The 21,450-nt window shown below is 40.7% G+C and overlaps 1 protein-coding gene across 1 annotated transcript in view; it reads right to left on the minus strand.

The window, feature by feature from the left end:
• THSD4 (thrombospondin type 1 domain containing 4) overlaps positions 1 to 21,450 on the minus strand; it is a 237,946-nt gene that overhangs the window by 160,589 nt on the left and 55,907 nt on the right. The window contains exon 6 of the mRNA XM_071441660.1: positions 8,269 to 8,371. Within this exon, the coding sequence (XP_071297761.1) occupies positions 8,269 to 8,371 (103 nt within the window). The remainder of the gene's footprint in view (positions 1 to 8,268; positions 8,372 to 21,450) is intronic.

Consider the following 21,450-nt stretch of genomic DNA (forward strand, 5'->3'; position numbering starts at 1 on the left):
CAGCAGCAACCTGACTGGGAGCTCTGCAGCCTGCTACACACAGCACCACATTAGGACAATTGCTCTTGGCTGGAACAGATAAATGTGAAAGCTTTTCTGAAATCAAACACATGGAAGATACTATGAAACTATTGAAAACCTTTTGAAATGCATGATTGAATCAACAAAAACCATTTCCACACATTAACTGAGGCAAAGATAGCGTATTCACTTGATTTTTGAAACTGCAAATAGTAAAAGAAATGTGCTGAATTGTACAAGGAATGTGTTGAATAAATATTTCATGCATTTAACAACAAAAATGGAACATGTCTTGATAAGCCTTTGCTTAACTGCTGCCCTGTTTATTCAATACTCCCCAAAGTTAACGCATAACACGTTAAAGTGACTACACAGTCACAACCGTGCAGCTCCATTGTATTCTCCAGACTATTTCATAAATTTGGGAGATAGAGCAGGATCACTGGGGCTCATGCAAGCAGTGCACACCTGCAGAACACTGTGACCCCCAAGTTTGCCCCCATTCTTGTCATCGTACTATAAGGAATGGTTGTGCAGATCTGCCTGACGAGGACTCCTAGGACTACAAACATGGAACTCATATAAAATAAGTTCCTTGTGAAGCTGTAAAATACATCTGCTCAGAGCATCTGATCCCGCATGGCTCTGCTACAAAAGGAATCTATAACCAAACAGAACAGATTTAGGAGAATTCAGACTCAGACTCATTTTTTGGATCCCCAGAGGTGCAGGAATAAGGACAGGATGCCTTCTTTTCATTGGTGTTTTGCTATAAAGAACTCAAAGGAAGTTAAAATGCTGATTCAACAGCAAAGGCAAATTTTTTGAGTGAAGTTTTGTCTCTGAAGCTTAATGGAGGACTTTTCCCATGGACAATAGGAGTCAGTAGACAATACCAGCAAACAAGACTAAAGCATCCCAAATCCAAATCTCAGCACTCATTATGCAGTAACAGTTACTGGGACACAGTAACCATCCACTGCAGAGTGGGAGAAATAACACAGTCAGCATCTTCATTTGTCCCCATTCTCTCCCTTATCTTGTGAAATGGAGATTCCAAAAGAGTTTTTTAATTCTTCCAGTGGGTAGAACTGCAGGTTGCCACATAACCTTTGGGAGAACTGAGAGAAAAGAGATTATCTTTATTTCTTTCTCTTCTTCTGAAGAGATTATCTTCATACATGGCAGAGGTTTTGCTGCTGAGAAAGCTGTGCTTGGTCCAAAGCAGAGGGCTCAGAAAAGATAGAGACAAACCCCCTGGAACTGCCAGGGCAGGTTCAATTAAGTTCTCAGTGCATGTTAATTCAAAGCAACCTTGCTCAATGCTAATTTTCACTCCTGGATAATCACATTCATAACCACACCCTCGATCCCCAGTAGGCCTCTGTTTCCAGGGTATTCTCTTGCCCACCTTTACACAACTCAGACTCTCCCCAAATCAAAGGGATCCAAATCCTCAGCTGTCCACTTGCAGCAAGTTTTAGGCTGCTCTGCACAGCCACTGGACACAATGAAGCTATGTGAGAAGCACAGACAGATAAGGGCTGGGACAGATTGATTACATGAGCTCATACATTGTTGACTCATGTAGCCCCACTTATTACAGACTTTGCCTGACAACCAAGTCAGACATTGACAAAGTTGTGCTAAAGTTACTAAATACTTAATACCAATAGCCTGTGTTTTGTGGATCAAAGCATTCCATTGATTCCATTTTATGGGGTAGAGGTCTTGGGTTTTAATTCATTTCTGAATATTGGATGTCTGCATCTTGTTTCAAGGGACACTAATAGGTAAAACAGACAAATTTCATCCAAGTATCTGTACCACTCACTGCTACACATGCTTTGCAAATAACAAATCTTCCTTCTACATTCTGTTCCAGCCTAAGAATCTTCAGTACCACACAATCTGGATACAATTTTGTTTCTACATCTGAGCCCTAAAGCCACAACATCTGCCCTTAACTTTCTGCTCCAACCAAAAGAACTAAGAAGTGTGCTTTGAAATGAGGGCATCCTTCTGCCTGGGACATTTCCCCAGCTCACAATTAATGCAACTGGACAGGCCAGATACTCTAAAATTCACCAGTAAATATTGGTCACCTGGACAGAAAGGGCAGTGTCTCTTACAGCAAACCTAGGCTACATTTATCTAAGGCCTGTAAGAACAGGACAGATGTGACCTGCCTGCTTTCTCTCACTTCCCTGTCTTACAGATACATTCTGTTTAGATGGTTTACCTTCCATTGCACTTCAGAGTGTCTTGAATTTACAGCTGAATGACGACATTTGATGGATGTAATTTCCCATTTTCCTAAAGGCACTAATAACCATTTCCAATTCTTGAGGCTCATCCAGGTGTCCATCTATAAACACTCGCTTCTTGCTCTCACCACTCTTTAACCCACTTTCCCCTCCAAACAGCAAGTAGAAAAGTGAAGAAATTCAAGTATGCACAATGAATTAAAACATTACATGTGGTACATATGATCTACTACAGGGAAATTTCTCATTTCAGTCACCAGAGTATGGTGGACCCTGCTTAAAATACTACCCTTAAAAAATACATATGCATTATTAATTATTGTAACAAATCTCAGAATCAAAGGTAAAATCCAGGCTATACTATCACTAAGCTTCTTACAAATTCAAATCAAAATATATATATTAATAAAATTATACAGAAAAAGTAACTATAAAAGGTAAGTTGCCATGTGGAAGCACTAGGTTTCCATATACATAAATATCTCAGCAATTTTTTTTATTAAAGGTTTCTATAGAAGTAGTTACATATTTCAGTAATACACAGGATATTTACAATTTCCAGGTCAAGCTCAACACAACAGATGTTCAGGAAGCAGATTTATAGATGAAGTCAAAGAAATGCCTCAGATACTTTACCACAACCATACTTATAAAAATGCAAACTTCCATGTGCTTTCTCTTGTGATCCATTCACAAACCAGCAATAAATAAAGGGGAAAACAGGGACACAGCATAAGTGAGCTTCTTGTTCTGCATTTGAATGAATTCTAGTCTCATAAGTGAGCAATATTTCAAACACATTTCAGTTAAAAGTGAAATAGGATGTTCAGTAATGTGTGGAAAATGGGTATTTCACTGCCTCACAAAGGATTTCCACTGAGTCTGAAGGAAATCAGGGATCATATTCCATGAGAATTCAAGAGGGATTTTATGCCTATAGTGCCTAAACTTTTGTCAGTAATTACAGGTATGTGCTTCAGGAAGTCTTGTATCTATCATTATGGAAGCAGGCACTGTTTGAGTTGTAACTAATCATTAGAAATAAACACTATCTACTTGTTACATTTCAAGTCTCCCAAAACTGTCTGATGCCTCACTGATGAATCTGTCTGCCTACAGCATTTCACATAAAAAAGGAGAAGCAAAACCAAACTGTCTTAGGAAATAAAGTGCATGCAATTAAAGGACATGCACTGTAAAGAATAACTAGCCACAGACTGGAATAGAAGCAATCAGAAATTTCTAACAGGTGGAGGCAAAAGAGAAGCAGAGAAGTATGGTCTGCTGCAATGAGAAATGAAGACTTCAAGCAGCTGCCTCATTGAATATAATAACTTGCAGCTGGGTGAACTGCAGCACAGCTGGATTATTTCTAGAGATACTGTGTACAGATTCCCAGTATATATGCATATATACATATATAGTTGCAAGATATATGTATATCTGTATGTTCACTAACTAGAAGTAAGTTACTTGAGAAAGTATAAATATAACAGTAAGATGACTTCTTGTCCTCTGCATGAAAACATTAGGCTGTCCAAGAATTGCACTCAAAGCTGAGAGAATGCAGCTCAGCACAGCCTCTCCTGAGCCCCAAGGAGCTGGCAGTCACAAATCAGGGAAGGCCAGGCATTCATAAACTGGGACTCAGTTATCTTTGGGTCTCAAGGACTGCACTGCCAAGGATCACAGGCACTCAGGAAACACACACCAGGACCCACCTTCCTGACCATACACAACGACCAATTCTCTGAGTACTCTAAACTGAAGTTCCACTTCCAGCTAACATAAACAGATGACACAAATGTTACATTTCTCCATATATATCAACCTACACAGTGTTTCTAGAATGGTTTCGTACCAAGATGTAATGAACTCCAGCAATGGACACTGAACTAATAATGTGCATAGAAACAATATATATCTATAATTTGTTTATAAACATATCTTACAATTATAAGAGGAGAGAAAAAACCCCACACTAAACCTCCAAATACAAGCATAATATATTCAGGCTTGGCCTTGGAACATCTTTCTGCTATTCCACCACTGAATGGAAAATACTCCACAAACATCTTATTGATGAGACTTTAGAAATGAATAAATGCTCTCCTCTCAAGCCCTTATACCCTTATGGTCTGCACAAAGCCCAGGCCACTGAGCTACAACCTCCCAAGCCTGAAACACCAGCACAGAGCAGCTCTGTGCCTACAGCTGGCTGTCCAGGATCCACAAGTGGCTTCTGCATTGTCCTGGTAACTGCACTCTCTGTACCAGCCCTCAAACCAGCCCTCTCTGACCCCTGGCTACTCCAAGTGCTTGATGCTACATGCACCTCGCAGCACCTGAGCAAGATTTTACACAGATCTTAGGCTTTTCTTCCATTTTATAATTACTTAAATCGTATTAATGAGACCTCATTCAGTGTCTTCAGTGTCACCAATTGCCAGCAGACTCGAGAAGTTTCTTAGCAACTTTAATATCTTGAGTTGGGCCACTACATTTTGATGTGTTAGAAGCAGCTATTTTGTCATTCAAAATGAGTGACAACTGTTAAAAATCCAGCAAGAAAAAAACAAAAATCAATAAATGCTGCAGCTTTGCATTACTCTTCAGTCTCCATCTTAATACCCAAACTGATTCATACTAAATCTTAAATACCTCTTGTCTGACACAAAGTATTGAAGTTGCAGAATTTACTAGACACTGGTGGAAGCTATAAATTTCATTTTCTTCAGAGCTTATATTTATCCCAGCTGTAGCAGGCAGACATCTCTAGCTAGAAGTCAGGTTACTAAAAGGTACTTTAAGACAAACGTGAACTGATAAATGATTTTACAGCATGTACAGATTTACCTGTACCATGAGTTCTCCTCTGAACACAGCACAGTCTTCAGGATGGAGTACTGACCTGAGTGTCATTTTAGAGAAAAGAGTTCCATTGAAGTTCAGCATGAAAAACCACACTGACCAAATATCCCTCCATTCATTCAATGCTTGGATTCTGATCTATTTCAAGTAAAGAAAAGCCAGCTGAAACTGCCTCCTGGCCTGTCACAAGGCTGGGTGCTGATTCCTGGCCCTGTCAGCCTCTTTTGCCCCAGGTGATTTTCAATCACTCCTTGTGGTACCCATCAGTAGTCAGGTCTGGCAACAACAACACTAGGGGACACTGGGGACACATTTTTCCCCCCACAGAAAATGCAGCAGTGACATCAGTGCCATTTGACACACCCTGCTTTCAGCTACAGGAATTCTCATTCCAGCTGAAACTCAGCCTGACTCCCACTCTGCTCCCAGGAGCAACGCGGTATTCCAGGCTCTGTACCAACCCTGGCTCTCAGCACCAAGCACAACAGGGAGGTCACAGCAGCAAGCCAGGCATCGCAAGGAGGGATGGAAGATCGGCTGCCAGGCCTTGCAGAGCTCCTGCTGCCAGCCAGAGCCCCCTGTGCCCGGAGCAGGCGAAGGAGCAGCACCCGGAGCACCCAGCGGGGACGGGGCCGCTCCGGGAATGGACGCGGCCGCTGAGGGGACGGACGGGGCCGCTGAGGGGACGGACTGGGCCGCTCCGTTCCCGCTCGGCGCAGCCCTCCGGCCTCCAGGCCTGGCTGCCAGCAGCCGCTCTTCAGCTGCTCCCGAGATCTGAGCGTGGCTCCGCTCCTAGAAACTCGGCTGGCTTCATGCAGCACTTTGAGCCAAAGACATCCTGACTCTACCGAGTGGAACTGAATCAAGTGTACAGACAGCGCTGGGATGATCCCCGAGCCACGTCCCCGCTCCTGCTATTGCCTCCAGAGCCAGCATGCAGCCAGCCCCAACACAAGGCACAGCTGCTCATGTAAAATCACACACACATTGGGAACAGCCAGGATTCCTGGGGAGTAAATGGCCTGCTCTGCAAACAAGTGCAGTCACCTGAAAGGGGAGCTCTGAAACTAGAGCTGATTTATTTACAACAAAAAAGCAAACCAAAATATCATTGGGAGGCTATGCTTGGTCAAATATGCATTTTAGAAAACTTTCCATTAAAAATTCACTGTAAAATAACAAAACAAACAAAAAAAATAACAGAATAATTTCCATTTAAACTTAACATTTCCCTTACTTTGAGGGAAGAGCCTCTGACTTTCAGTGGACCAAGCTCTGATTTGCAAAAAAACTCTATCTTTCTCTAAGAAAATGAAATTGCTCAAACCTTGCAGTATTTTTCTCCTTGTAAATTCCTTCACTTAGAAGGAAGAGAAAAGCCAAGTCCCCAAAGAACACATTTTTAGCTCTTTCAAGTTTTACACACTTGGGGGGCAGCCCTGACTGGTCACCATCCTGAAGAGCAACCGGGCCAGTGAAGCCCAGCGTCCCTGCAGGACCCTGCAGAGATCAGAGCTCACGGTGCCTGTGCCTGCACAGGTGGAACAGAAACCCAGGGCTGGCTGGGACTGCTGCTTAAAAGGCTGCTTATTACACATACCTGGCTGACATTTTCAAACAGAAGTCAAAGCAAGAGGGTCTGCAGCTGACCAGGATTTTTTGCAGTTGTTGATTTGAAAATACTGCATTTGACAATGAATTTTGGATTTATGAGACTATCCAGGTATCCCCCTGAAGACAAAATATCAGGCACAGGTTCTCCTAAGAGGACTTTATTCCATATTTAACCTTACAGAGAATTTCTGACAAAAAAGTCTGCAGCTGTCCCCCTCCTTTCAACAAATGCAGCCTTTTTTCACTAAGAGAGACTCCTGTGGTTACATCCCCACAGTTACCCTTTTCAATCCACCAATAGGTTCTCTCTTTTCAATAGATTCTTTTACCCAGCCATCAAAAGGTTATGAATTTTTCATCACAACTGAAAAGGAAAGTTAACTGAACTTAATATTTCAAATTAAAAGAGTTCAATTATCAGTATGATTAAAACATTCATTATTTCTTTAGAGTTAAACTTCCTTACAGGTGTTACGGTTACATCACTGTGATGTTTTCCCTCTGCCACAACTGGATCCTTCTTCTCAAATCCTGCCCTTAAAGTCGTCATGTGCTATTGGTTCTCACACACAAACAAGGTTTTTCATTAAATACTCTACATTCATAGGGTTTATAGTCCTTCTAATATGACTTTTTTAATAAAGACATAAGTTTCTGTTGGAGCAGCAGTGGATAAAATGGGTTAGAAATGCAGCTGCACCAATCTGAATGAGGGAGAAATAAAAATATGCATTTTTTTAAAAAACAACAATAATCACACTTAACTCACCACCAAGACAGTGCTGTAAATTACAGTTTAACTGCCCTTCTTAATCCAGTATAAACATTAGGAGCAAGCTGTGCTATGCAGGGGAGGGAAAAAGAAATGATCATGGCATGTTCTAGATCCCCTGATTCATCCTTCCTGGCAGAAGATGGAGGGATTCAAAGCTGCTGTGTAGGAAGCAAGGAGAGAGAGGTGGGCTGAGCTGCCTCAGCACTGCCTGGGACTCCTCAGCTGGGGTTTGAAAAGGGCTGCATCAAAGCTAACACATCATAACTCTTCAGGGCCACCTTTAGAAGCAGTGCTGCCTGCAGAATGTGCCTTCAGCCGTGCTGCATGCTGGGGTACCTGGCTCCTTGCTCTGCCTGAATGCATGGTACAGAGTGCCAGAGTTGTACAGCTCTGAAACTTCCTTTTCACAAAGCCAAACGTGGCTTTAACTAGAAACAGCATACACTGAATGCTCATAATTGGAGATAAAGAGGTGCAGCTCTGCCACTCCTCACTTTGCTCACAGTAGATAAGAGCAGGACTGAGACATGGCTAATTTGAAACAACCATTATCAATCTACCTGAGTGTCAGATATAAACCTACCTTCATCTGCACTGACTCATGTTCAGCTGTAAAAATAGGTAACATCAGCTGTGATGGCTCCCACTAAGTAAAAATCACATCTGCCTTTCCAAAACACAATCTGTATAATAATGCAAAACCAAGTTGTTTTCCCTTACCTTCTGCAAAAGGTTCCCATTCATAAAATCGACCCATAAATGGCTTGTTATTGTATGATGCACACTGTACCTCTCTAATATTCCTGCTGCTTTCAGGACACATCTGTTTAGATTAAAAAAAAAAAAGTAGCATTATAATCAACAGCGAAGTTAAGCCTTCCTATTAATGAACTTTAGAAGGTTAGTGAAGGCATTGCAAAATTCTAATCCAGATGAATTATATAAACATCAGAAGACCTCTTAAAAACAGGTAACAAGCTGTGCTGTTAAGTAACAGTATCAGAAGTGCCTGTTGAAGAAAATTAATTTGTGAAGTTAATGGAGCAACAGTTTTATTAAAAAAAAAATAAGGTTCTATTGAGCTGTCATTTTCCTCAGCAACAGCACAACACTTCAAGATAAATTCAATATTAGATTAGAATTACTTCCTTTTCACAACAGCTTCACATTTTTCATTATTAACTTTTTGGGCTCAGATTCAACAGAGTTGAAACACTCAATGTACATGCTTCCATAACTTAATAAAAGTTGACCACAGTAGCTTCTTATTCTCATCCTATGCTTCCATACCATATTTCCACTTTTCCTTTTGTATTTCTACATGCTGCTATTACAGTCACTGCATGACTTTGCATTTTAAGTCATGCCTTCAGATCCTGAGCTCTTGAAACTCAGGAGTTGGTGTAGGAGTTTTGCAACTAAAGAGCTGCTGCTGTACAAGCACGTGTGCACACACAGGTATTGAGGCAGGGCAGGTGTTACAGATGGAAGTGGCATCCTCCCTTAGCTCACCTGCAATGCACACCTTTGGCAGACCAGCCTTGTTTGCATGTGAAGTAGATTCCAAAAGCAAATACAAGTTAAATACTTAATGACTTTGCTCTGCCTGAATCCTCACTGCAGCTACAGCAGAAGTTGACTCTGTGTGTGGGCACATGCAAAGGGGAGAAAGGCTTCTACTAAAGGCAGGGGGTTAATTAAAACAATTTCTATGCCTGGACAAAATAGGCAAGCTTTGGGCACAGATGCAATTTTTTGCATAGCCTTTAGAAAATAAAAATGACTACTAAAAATACAATTCAAAACCAGCAGAATTCACATTAAATACTTGACTAGAACAGCAGAATATTTTTTCTAGATGACAGATATCAAGGGAAAGCTGGAGATAACATTATATGAAAACAGCATGGCTAAATAACTGTGTTTTCAAAGGGAACAGAAGAGAATCACTAAGAACAACTCCTGTTGCAGCTACAAGTCAGTTCTCTTATGTCTGTATAGTAGGAAAGATTGGATGTCTGCTGGGGAAGCCAGGCACATCAGAGATCCCAGAGGAGTTCTTGCTTTGTATTCACCATCTCCCTAAGAAGATGCTTGTAACTGGATCAAAGAGATGTCACAGTCAAGAGTTTTCAAGTGGGCTATAAACTGTACCAAAGTCATGCCCAGGGGAAGGTTCATGGACTACTTTATCTTCTACTAAAATCATGGTAACAAATCTTCTAGAATAAACACTGTTTCTGGCCAAGCAGCCATCTGTGCTTCTTCGCCCACCCTTCTGAGATCTCCAAGTACATGCAAATACTGCTTTCCTCAACAAACCCTCTAATAAAAATTTTAAAAACCACTAAATCCAAAAAAAAACAAAAACAAACAAACAGAAAGCCTTCCCTGAAAACAGGACCATGAACCACCACATTGGAAGGGTGGGACCAAAAGCCCTTCCAGTGCCAAATGCAGAAAGCAAAGCTATATTCCCACAGCTGAAGCACAGCTCCTTCTGTGTGTGGCATCGCAATGCGGAATTTATTCACCACAACCACCATCCAAGGCAAGGAAATGGATTTTTCACAGAAACCAATTATTGCACATATCCTAAAGGTGAAGGGACAGAACCTGAGCTGGCATAAATTAAGGTCACTACACTAAATTACAGCAGAACAAACATGAGTTTGTACCAGCCAAGAAGGCAGCCTCAAGGGTTTCTTTCTGGAATGCTTTTCCCTTTTTCTGGCACACATTTTCTACCAGCCTATTGTGAAGTTTAGTTGCTTCTTGTTTTTCCTTTTCTGACCCTTGAGCTCATGCTCTCGTGTACCAGTATTTCTGGCTCATAAACCATTTCCTGTACACCCTGCTCATACCAACTGCAGGCAATGTATGAGTAAAAATATCAAAATATTCATTGCTGTTGCCAACAAATAGTGACACCATCTCTTCTAAGATCCTTTTCATATAGCTACAATTTCTGTTTTTAAACTTATTGCCCACAAGACAGAGACCTCAGTGCTTTAAAGGAGGACCAAGGACAGAAAAATACACTGAACTCTGTGTGGATCAAGCAAAAATCAGAACAGGCTAACTCAGAAATCCCTACTACTTTAGAAGCCCCAACTCAGTTGCCCTTCCTTCATTTCATTCATCAAGATTTAATTGCAATATAAAATTTTGAGGAAAAATTTGAGCAATCTGATTTGCAAAAACACTTTGCTGCTTTGTTCTTGATACAGATTTTTAATGTCTTCTAAAATATTCTTTAGCTATGAAGTACAAGTAGGCAAAATTACTACAGTCCATGAATCACCAAGGCTTAAGAGTTACATTATACTCTATGTATATCCTAGTTAACATCTATGCACCATTTACTAGCCCCACCTAAATTGTTAATGCACAGCTGAATGCAATGACAGTTTTATGCTGCCTACAGCTCAGCCTCCCTGAAAATGAAATCCTTGAGCCTTTCTCAGAAGACCTAAGAGTGCCAGACACTGTCTCTTGGCCTCTCTGGCTTTTTAGCACTTTTGCAGGCAGAAAAGCATTAAAATAAAAAGTATGACCCTGTACAATGAAAAGTGAAGCTTCAGTATAGGGGCTCCTCTAGATCCTCATGTTTTATTTATTCCCTGAGAGTACAAGCTATTTTTACACTTCAATTTAATTACTATTTCTGTCATATCTAGCTTGACTAAAACTCCTAAAATACAGCAACAAGCTTCTGTGATGAGAAGATGGCAAGCCCAAAGCCAGCTTCTAGTTCCAGTGTCTAACAGTTGCCCCTTCCAGAGTTCACCATGGGCTTCCCAGCTCCCAGGCAGGAGAACTGGGGCAGGCAGGACACAGCCCTGGGGCTGCAGCACCACCCCACAGCTGCCACAGGAGAACTGGGGCAGGCAGGACACAGCCCTGGGGCTGCAGCACCACCCCACAGCTCCCACAGAAGAACTGGGGCAGCCAGGACACAGCCCTGGGGCTGCAGCACCGCCCCCAGCTCTGCCAGCCAAGGGCAGTGTGCTGGAAGCAGCAGGCACATTGGCATGGCTGCAGGTGAAGAATGTTCTCTGGCTAAGCCAGACTGCTAGGATTTAAACAGCCCAGATCTCTTTCCAAAATTTCCCAAAGGCTTTTGGAATGAACTTTGCTGTAATATTTAACTTACTGCGCGATTCTCCCTCGGTTTCCCCTCAGTGACATCAAGGCATTAAAATCATGCTGCCTGCTGGAGACTTGAAAACAGTGTTTTGGTAAACAAAATGTTGACTTTGATTCAGGGTTTTGTTAATGACAGATCTGGAATTTCATTTTTTTCCCCTCAAAAACTTTGTCCTGTGATTACTAAGGGAGTCCTTTTTAAACCAGATCTAGGCAGGCCAAAGCAGCAAAAAATATACTTTGCATCTACTAAGATAAATCTCAGATTCCTTTGTGTAGAGGCAGATATAAATTATCTAGAAATACATACTCTCTGCTGGGAGAGGGTTTTTAAATTATTGTTCTTTCAGCTGTGCACTGTAACATTAGATACAGCATCTAGAGTGCATGATTTTGTATGGTTTTAGATGATCTTTCTCCTACTTCAACTATGCTGCTTGGACAACACAATAACGTAAATTTAGCACTTGGGGCTGCACTCAGCAAAGTGCCTTCAAAGTGCTGGATATTGGTATTTTCACACAGGGTAAGGTGTCTCAGAGCTGCCCCGCTGCATTTGCACTCAGTTGTTTCAAGGAGGACACCTCAGCTTTTCTTGTTGTGCCTTCAGAGCATGAGGAAATCCCCAGCAGCAGCACAGCACTGCCCTGACCAGGCAGGCAGCACTCAAGGGTCAATTTTAGAAGTGTCCCTTTGTCTTGTTGGACCTCAGGCCACACTTCTTGAAATGCACTGTGCCTGCTGTTGATAGAAACTTTGTACTTTGGAAACAGTGGCTTTATTTATGCCTCAGTTTCTTCTGAAACATGCAGGTATGAAAGTCTGAGGGACAGCAACACACAGTATTCTCTTAGTCTTGTCCATTCGAGTTTTCTTAAAATGACCGGCTAGTAGAGTTAAAACAAAGAAACCACCCTGCTAGCTTTTTAGCTTTTGGTTAACATTTGAAAAGCACACTTTTGAACAAATCCTTGACACTTGGTTTAATTAAAGAAGTGCTGGCAAAACACCAGAAAATTATCAGTCGGCCAGCTGTGGGCTCACATCTGCCATTAGCAAAGCTGTGTCAAAGCTGTGCTGAGATAACACTTCTGGAAATGTGTAAAGGGCTGATTTGGTCCTGAAACCACCTCTACAGGCAATTAAAACATTGACTAAGATTTTTGGCAATGTTTCATTCTTATGACCTACAGTAACTGGCAAATGCTTTTTCCAAGGCCCTTCTTGATTCTCCAGGTTCAGACATAATTCATAATTAATATTTTCTCTGTGTGCAATACTACATGTTTAATTAAGTCCAAATAATCTAGTTGTACTCTTGTTTTCATTTTTGTAGTGGTTCTATAGAATTACATTCATCCTTTGGAATCCCAAAGGAAAAACACATCTCTGAAGAAAAAGAATTTAAATACTTGTTTCTTAAACAGAAATCTGAAAATTGTTCTTTCCTTTGCAGAGCTTACTCTTAAATGTATTGTGTCCTTCAATATGCATAGTCTATAAATTCCAGTTCTTTACACAACAAGCCACCACATCTGCAGTGAACTTTGAACTTCTGCTCTGAGCTGCTGGTGTCTTGTTTCTTCTGAAACCTACAGAAGTTCCAAGTCCACGTAAGAAAGTGGAATGCATGGTCCTTCAAATGTTAATTTTCCAGCTAAGCTGTTTCTCTTTGCATAGCCAAGGACTGTGCTTCCCATATAGGTAGTACCTCAAATCAAGGCAACCTAGTTTTTTTGTTCAGCTGAACACCCACTGAAAGAGAAAAGGGATCTATTTAAAATCTGGAGACACTTATTTCCACAAAAGTTCTAATTTTATAAAATGGTAAGAGAACATAAAGACAACTGTCTGCCAACCAAGAAAAAATGTATATAAGGCATATTAAATATGTCTAGATATCTGTGGCACAAAATACCAGACACAATTCAAATGGAACTGATGCTCCTGAAAAACCAAAATGTGCAGGAAACTTTAAAATGCATGTGAAGAACAGCTCTGCAGTAAAAACAGTGCTAGCCAGCTCTGGTTACAGTGCACAGCCACAGACAGTGCTCTGAAAATGTCTGGCCTGACATGCAATGAGAATTTCCATCTGGGAATGCAGTGGTATCTGCATAAGTTTATGAGGAAGGAGCACCTGTACTGGCAGACTCTGCACTGCCTCAAGCCATGAATTTACACCTCCGTGTCTGCTGCAATGCAGACAAGCCGAGTAATGACAGTCCCTGTAAACTCCAGTGTGCTCCACCAACCACAGCCTCCAGGCCAGCAGAGCCCGCGGCGGCCATGGGGCACTGCAGCCCCTCTCTTCCCCCTCACTCCTCTCAAGGGCTGCCTGTCACAGATGGTAAAGAGCTCAGTTAGGTGTGTGCACAATACAAAACCAATGCACTTCTACCAGATCCCATGCAGGGAGCAATGAGCTGGTGTTTGGATCAAGGGAGATGGGCCCTGGCAGAGCCATGGGGAGCCTGCCTGCCCCAGCTACTTGTGCCTGCCACTGCCATGGGCCAGGGAACTGCTGCCCTCTCAGCCTGCAACTTGAGAATGCTTTTTTCCATCAATATTTCAGCTTTGCAACAAGAAAGTCCTCTGAATTTAACAAGAAAAGTCTTTGAAGTGCTACCCAAAGCTGATCTTTATTAACTGCAATCTAGCAGACACGTAAGGCATTAATGCATAATGTGGCAAGTGCATCTATTACTGCTTTACGTTTTTTCCATCCTGTAGCACTTTACATCTGAAAATGCAGTCTGTCTAATAATGGGGAAGAAAGCTCAACCAAACAGATGGAAAAAGAAGTATTTCTGCTTAACTTCACAGGTTTGTGGCTTTTTTCTTTTTAAATTCTCACTGACAGATCCTTCTGATTAAACTGAAATAACTTATTTTATTTCAGATTTACAGCAACTTGTAAAAGATTCAAGTCCAGCTTTGGTTTTAAATAAAATCTGAGTCACTCATCCATCCCACACAAAGCATCTCCAATGATCTAATGTGCACAACTGGAAACGTTTGGAACTCCTACCTTAGGAGGGGCTAATCAAGGAGCTATAATAGGAAAATTAACAGTACATTTCCTCAGCAATACCAAAAATGTGTCAAGAAAATACTCCAGTTATGTTTAATGCTAAAATTTTACAAATACTATTCCAAAAAAAACCTAAGCAACCAACCAACCAAAAAATTCTGAGAAGCAATAATTGGTTTTTATAAGATGGAAGCTGAGCAGTTAGAAAATGGAAGGCAAATGCTGGAAACAGACCATGCTGGAACAGAGCATTATCTGCTGTAAAGCAATACAAGTACATCCTGAAAGTCAGGCCTATGTCAACTCACACCTGCACACTGAAGACTGTTGCTAGTCTTTTTTGATCCAGCTAAATACTAGATGACTGGTCTTTTTAAAGTTGGGGTTTTTTAAAATATAGTTACTACTTTACAGTCCCAAATTTCTTTTAGTACCCAGGCCCCTGAGCAAAGAGCTACTTCAGTATGGAGACTGGAGTTTAAACAGAATATTCCTTCCATGCTCCCAAGCAAGCATCAAAAGCTTGCAATTTGCAGCAGAAATCATAACTGCTTTGTACAGCTGCTGTTCCCACTCTCAGCAGTGCTCACTTTTCTATAGAAATATGCTGCACTAAAAAATCCCACAGATACAAGAATCCCTCCAATCACATACCTGTTTATAGAAACACTACACAGTGCTCAAGGTGCCTAAACTGCAGGCTATTGCCTCATTGAATGGGAAATCAATGAAAAGCTACTTCCATTTCACACAATCTGGTTCAAATGAAGAATGCCTTAACATGGAAGCTTTCAGCTTCATCATCCTGTACTGTCTCACCTGTCTACCTTATTCAAATACACCTGCAAAATGGAACATGTTCTATTAGTCCTTCTCAGAAAATGGGAGGTTTATGTACTAATAGCTGCTTTCCTATACTAGCAATAGCCTTCTTTATACTAGAAATACCAACCACTCCAAACCCTCTCTGGAAGGCACCACCAATATCAGCTATGAAATACCCTGAGGCAAACTCATGCTTGATCCATCTTTAGTAAAGTTAACAGACTTTAAGCAAAGTTGATGTGTCTAGTCCTCATAGTTTGTAGAAAATTATGCCACTGTGCTAAAACATCTACTCTAGGGCTTCCAGCAGTATTTGATTCCATTTTTATAGAGTATTGTTCTTGGAGCTGCCTGTTCTTTCTGGGGAGCAGTTTTTATGTGACTCTCATTCTACCAGCTTCAGCAGTGGGCAGGAGTAATCCTCCAGCAGTTTTCTCTATGAAAGCCCAATCAACTTCAATGGAAACTCAATTTCATGCATTCCATTTAAATGACTGCTCTTTGTGTGGGAGGAGGCACCACCTGAATGGTTCCGGCAGGAGGACTAAAAGGTTAAGGAGGTTTCTGATTGGTATTACCACAATAATCTACTTTTTAATTAAAAATTCATGCTGCAGCAGTAATCACAATATTTTTAGAGAATGAGCTCTAGTCTAAGTAACAACCAGGGAACAGAAATGTCAATGTGGTGCTACATGAGAGAGAAACATACAGGCAAATGTAAGCTGTTACTACAACCAAGGGGATTTGAAATACGTCTGTTGGGACAATGTATTTTGTTCATTTTTGTTAGAAAAAAAATAAAATCTAGGATGTGGAACAATTTATTTTCCACAAAAAGTGAACACCTTTAGAGCGATATAAATGCAACTTAAAAACAACTTTGAGCTTGCAGGAACCCAGTCTGGAAACAGAAATTGCAGCATTATTTAAATTTTAGAGTTCATGTTTCCATCAAAAATGAGTTTCTGATACAACACACACTTAACTGTTCCTGTGATATATTCTTTCCTCCTAGGTCATATACTTCAAAGAAAAAGAAAAAAGGCACTTCAAACCAACTGGCAGATACATTTGTCTTATTTTAGAACGGTTTAATATAGCTGCAGCTGGTAGCACTGTCCATTTACTGATGAGTTTGTCCAACTTTAGCCTCTCAGACTAAAACTTTCCACTCCTGTTATCATCTGTTTTGGTCTCTTTTTCTGACTGAAGCATTTCATCCCAGAATGAGTCCAAAGGAAAACAAAAGGAAGAAGTGTTTTATTTTTTCCTGTGCTGCCAATGTTCTGACTTTTTTTTTCCTAATGTAACTGCCTATTCTATTTTAATAAGTGAAATTATGTCAGCCAGGAAAGTGGGTTTTTTGTCAAGAATGCACCCTCTGCTTTTTCTATGGAAATCCACTCAAGTATAGTCAGGCCACAAGAATTTTAAAAATAATGCTGATAACATACTTTGTACATTTCCAATCAAAACCCATCAAAGTTCTGCATGTAACCTGGAGGAACAATCTGTTCACAAGTGTGCTCCATACCTGAGGCTCAAAGAGGCTGAGCAGCTTTCCAGCAGTTATTGGAAAGTGCTCCTGAGGTCTGTAATAGGGCAAGGACTGAAAATGAAAACATCTCTCTTCTGCTCTTAATAACCACTTGAGCCTGTTCCTAAAATGCAGGGAATAGTTTGGAAAAACAGATAAATCTGGGGACTGACATTCAAGAGATGAGGCTGGATAAGCAAGTCAGCTGAAGAAGGTACTGAGAAGAAGAAAGTGAAACTGGAAGAAACTGCAAAGAAGCAGGGAATTAAGTAGAAAGAGGAAGAGAGACTGGAGGCAGAAGAGATGGGGAGAAAAGACGAAAAATATGAGACAAGGTACTAAGGAAGTGAGAAGTGTGAGTGAGGAGAAAATACAGTGGGACAGCTCCAGGCAGAGGAAGGAGCAGAGACAGGCTGGCTGTGCAGAAAGGGAGGAACAGCTGTGGTGAGAAGGACCCAAGCACCCCCCAGGGAAGCATTTCACCGCCCTGTGGTACTCTGGAGGGCAAACTCCCTGTGCCAGTGCCTCAGCTGCAGTGATCTGATGAGTTCTGTGAATACTGATGCATCTCAGGATGGCATTCTGCTTTTGAAGGCTTTTTTGGTTTGTTTAAACACTATAAAGTAAGTCACAGGGCCTTAAAAGAATGTTTAATCTCAAACTGGAAGAGACTGTCCATGCAATTACTGTATCACTTGGCTCTTGCTGCCTGTGAGGTCCTGCTCTCAATTCCATGATTGCATACCATTTTCCCCATATGACCTCTGACTCATCCAGTGTGCAGAATGGACTCACTCTGGGGAATGTTTAGCTGGAGGGGTTATTTACATAATCTCTGTCTCATTCACTGTAAAACCTGGTAGGTATAAATGGACATACAGAATAAGGAACATGAAGGACAGTCTGCAGTTTCTGGAACAGCAACTCTACCAGTTTTGAGGGGAAAAAAGTCACCTATGGTGCAATTACTTAATCCAATCCTTTCTCAATTTGTGAACTATGTACTTTCTGGTTTGGGGGTCTGACTGAAAACCTCTGGACCTGTTTTACAGATGAGCTGCCAAATCATAATTAAAGTTTTGGCAATGCAAATTTTACTTTGACTATTGCCAAGTGATAAGTATGATACTGAACATGGGAAAAAATTCAATTCAAACTACTTGACAAGCAGCACTAATTATGGAACACTTCTCTTAAACCTCATTCTTCCACAGGGCAGCTCTATTTCTTACAACATATTAGGTCTTGCTGTCACACAGCAGCTTTGTGAATTTTAAAGCAAACACTGCAGTAATAGCATCAACAACTAGTCCTTAGAGAAGCCTTTTTTCTCACCTTCTGCAAGGAGCATTTTTAAGGCAGGGAGCCAAAGCCTGAATAAAAAGAGAATAACATTGAGTACCTTATCAGTCATAACTAAGCACTTGATCTATGCAGGGACCTTGGGATAAAAAATTATATTATTATGTAATTAAATAGTTTTCTTAACACAAGAGTTACCAGAAGATTGCTCACAAAACTCCAGGTCTGAAAGCTCTAAACCTCTGCAGGTTTGACTATGTCCTTCTAATGGCATTTTGCTGCTCAAACTAAAACCTCCCATCATCCAAAAAAACTGTCCTCAGAAAGTCACCCAAACTGAGGTCTCAAAAAAGCCATCAAGACCATCAGCATTCCTTGCTGTCTTTAACAAATGAAGATGCAAACAGAAATTCAGGAAAAGCAGTATGTGGGCTGGCTGGCAGCTTACTGAATGCTGCAGCCAAAGGCCAAAGCTGGTTTGCAGAATGTGGCAGGAGATGTTTCCCTGGCCTCTTCCCCCTACAGATCACCCAGTGCCTCCAACACTGCTTGACAGGTATAACCAACACAGGATTGGTTTTTCCACCAACCTAAGACAAGACAAACAGCCTTACCAACTTATCACTAGAGAGAAGCTCTGTTTCACTAATTACATGTGTATGTCTCTACATGTGCAATGTGCTGCCTGTGTTACATCTGGACAGACACCACAACTGATGAAGCAGATGAGACAGAGCACACCAGACTGCTTTGGGTTTTGTTGTTATTTTTTAATCTCACCACAATTGCAATTATTTCTGGGGTTTGCATTGTTCTGTAGGCAGTTGGCTCTTAATGTATCATATGCAAAAGGTTTGTTTACCTGCTCTGGGCACTGCAGGGCTTGCAGTGCCAGGTTTCTTTCAGACCACTTCTGGGGGAGAGGCTTTGGACTTCATCCCTAGTCTGTAGTTAGGCAAAGCAACACATGCTTGCTAGACATAATTTGATGTTTATGTTTCCTAACTTTCTACACAAATTTTGGCAATTTGCTATTTCCAAGCCCTGCTTAAAAATTCTATAATTAGATACCAAAAAAATCCAAAACAAACAAACACCAACCAAACAAAAAACCAAACCAAAATAAAACAAAACAAAAAAAATCACCAACACCCCCCCCTTTCCCAAAACTAAAACTAAAAACTTGACAGCACTGCTAACAGACAGCTTTTTCAGTATCTATAGCTTAACTTTGGCAGCTTCTCCTGCACTTCCTTCTTCCTCTACTCACCTTGCTCAGTACAAGAGAGGACTGGTTGTAGTTTCACTGGAAGTTCCTGTATTCATGTAACAAATATTCTTTTCCTGCTATCTGGCTTGAAAATGTCTTGAACTTATGCACTGATGTCAACAATAACTGAACTAATCTCCTCCTAAAAATACCAAGAAAAAGCTACTCCTTCAATGTGCCAAAGCAGACACTGACATCTGACAGACCATGTTTTTTATACCTGTAATTAATGGGAATAGTTAACAAATATTCATCAAAACAGCATTAAAAAGTTTTCTGTAAATTAATCATGACATTTGCAGCCTCCTCTGCTTTGAAAACCTGGATACAATTAAAGTGACATATGAATAAAAAGCACATTTCTTGTTCAAATTATGTGAGTGTTGAAAAATTCCACACCGGAATTTCAGACAAACACTTTTGTCAATATGAATTGACAAGAAGGAACAAAGACAAGCTGGAATGCTTTCAAATCTCTCCCACAACACTTGCCTATATTGATAAATGACACTACTCAAATTTACAATGCACTATTAAACAAAACTACAGATGTATCAGGAATGCAACGATCTGGTTACAACTGAGAAGTCCCAATTTTCATTGATGAGCTTCCTCTTTAAAACTTGGCACAGAAGTTACATCTGAATGATAACCAGGCAACCTAAATCACCCTGAGTCCTGTTCTACTGCAGAACAAAAAGCCCTATTCCATTTCAACAAGCATCCCAATGAAGCTTCCAAATCACTCCACAGGATTTTAAGTGCTAATGCTGCTATTCATAACTGATGAAGTGATGGAATAACTGTGGATCTTTTTCCTCTTTCCTCTTCTCCAAGACACATGTATTCCATTTATTCCAAGAATTAGCAAGGTAACTTCTCGGACAATTCCAACTGCTACATGAAACCTCCCATTCAAAGTTCACCAGGAAGTTAGGAAAGAAGAGCTTTAGGCAACTGATTTGTATTTTGATTCTGAGGCACTTAGGTGAATTTTTAACATTCTTATGTCACACTGCCATTATACAAAAATGAGAGTCTGAATCTTCAGCTATTCACAGACACAAATTCACTCCACTTGAGGCAGACTTCTCCAGCTACATCATGCAACCCATGCAACAGGCCCAGAACTGCAAAATAAACCTCACAGAAGAAAAAGGCAGCTCAATGCTTCCTGCAGTACCATAAAATACTGAAGTACTACTGTTAACCATAGCTTCTGAAGTACTCTTATGCATTAAAAAACAAAAAAATACATATTGGGAAGTTGACAGAGTCCATGGAAAATTCAGCTTCCAGAGTATTCAAGCTAAACCCCAAACATATCAATGACAGTGAATGTATGGACTGGCTAACTGACACATTTAGTAGATTTTTATCACTGATACATGCTCTCAACCTTTGTTTTCCAGTGGAGTATTTCTGTTTTATGGCCTTAAGGTGTTTATTCTATCCTAGGCTCTACTGTATTTTATTTATATCTCACTGCCCTTGAATAAAGTCAAAGAGCTCATCCATAAGAATGTTACAGATCCCACTGGTCACTTCTCCCTAACCTGGAGAATACAGGACCTGGCTATAGCCATGTATAAATTTCCAAATTTTCACCTGCACCTTTTCCTTTTGGTCTGTGCTTTTATAGTTCGTGTCTCAACAGGGCATGACTCCTGGACTCCTAGATGTTTAAAGTGGACTAGATTTATGGCTCAAACTAAGTAACTCAATTTTCAATTAAAACAACAAACCTCTAGACATCAAGGGTTTCTGAATTGTGTGATTTTG

Source organism: Agelaius tricolor, unplaced genomic scaffold, assembly GCF_023055355.1.
Source record: "Agelaius tricolor isolate 1412-34295 unplaced genomic scaffold, bAgeTri1.0.p SCAF_16, whole genome shotgun sequence".
Lineage (NCBI taxonomy): Eukaryota > Metazoa > Chordata > Aves > Passeriformes > Icteridae > Agelaius > Agelaius tricolor.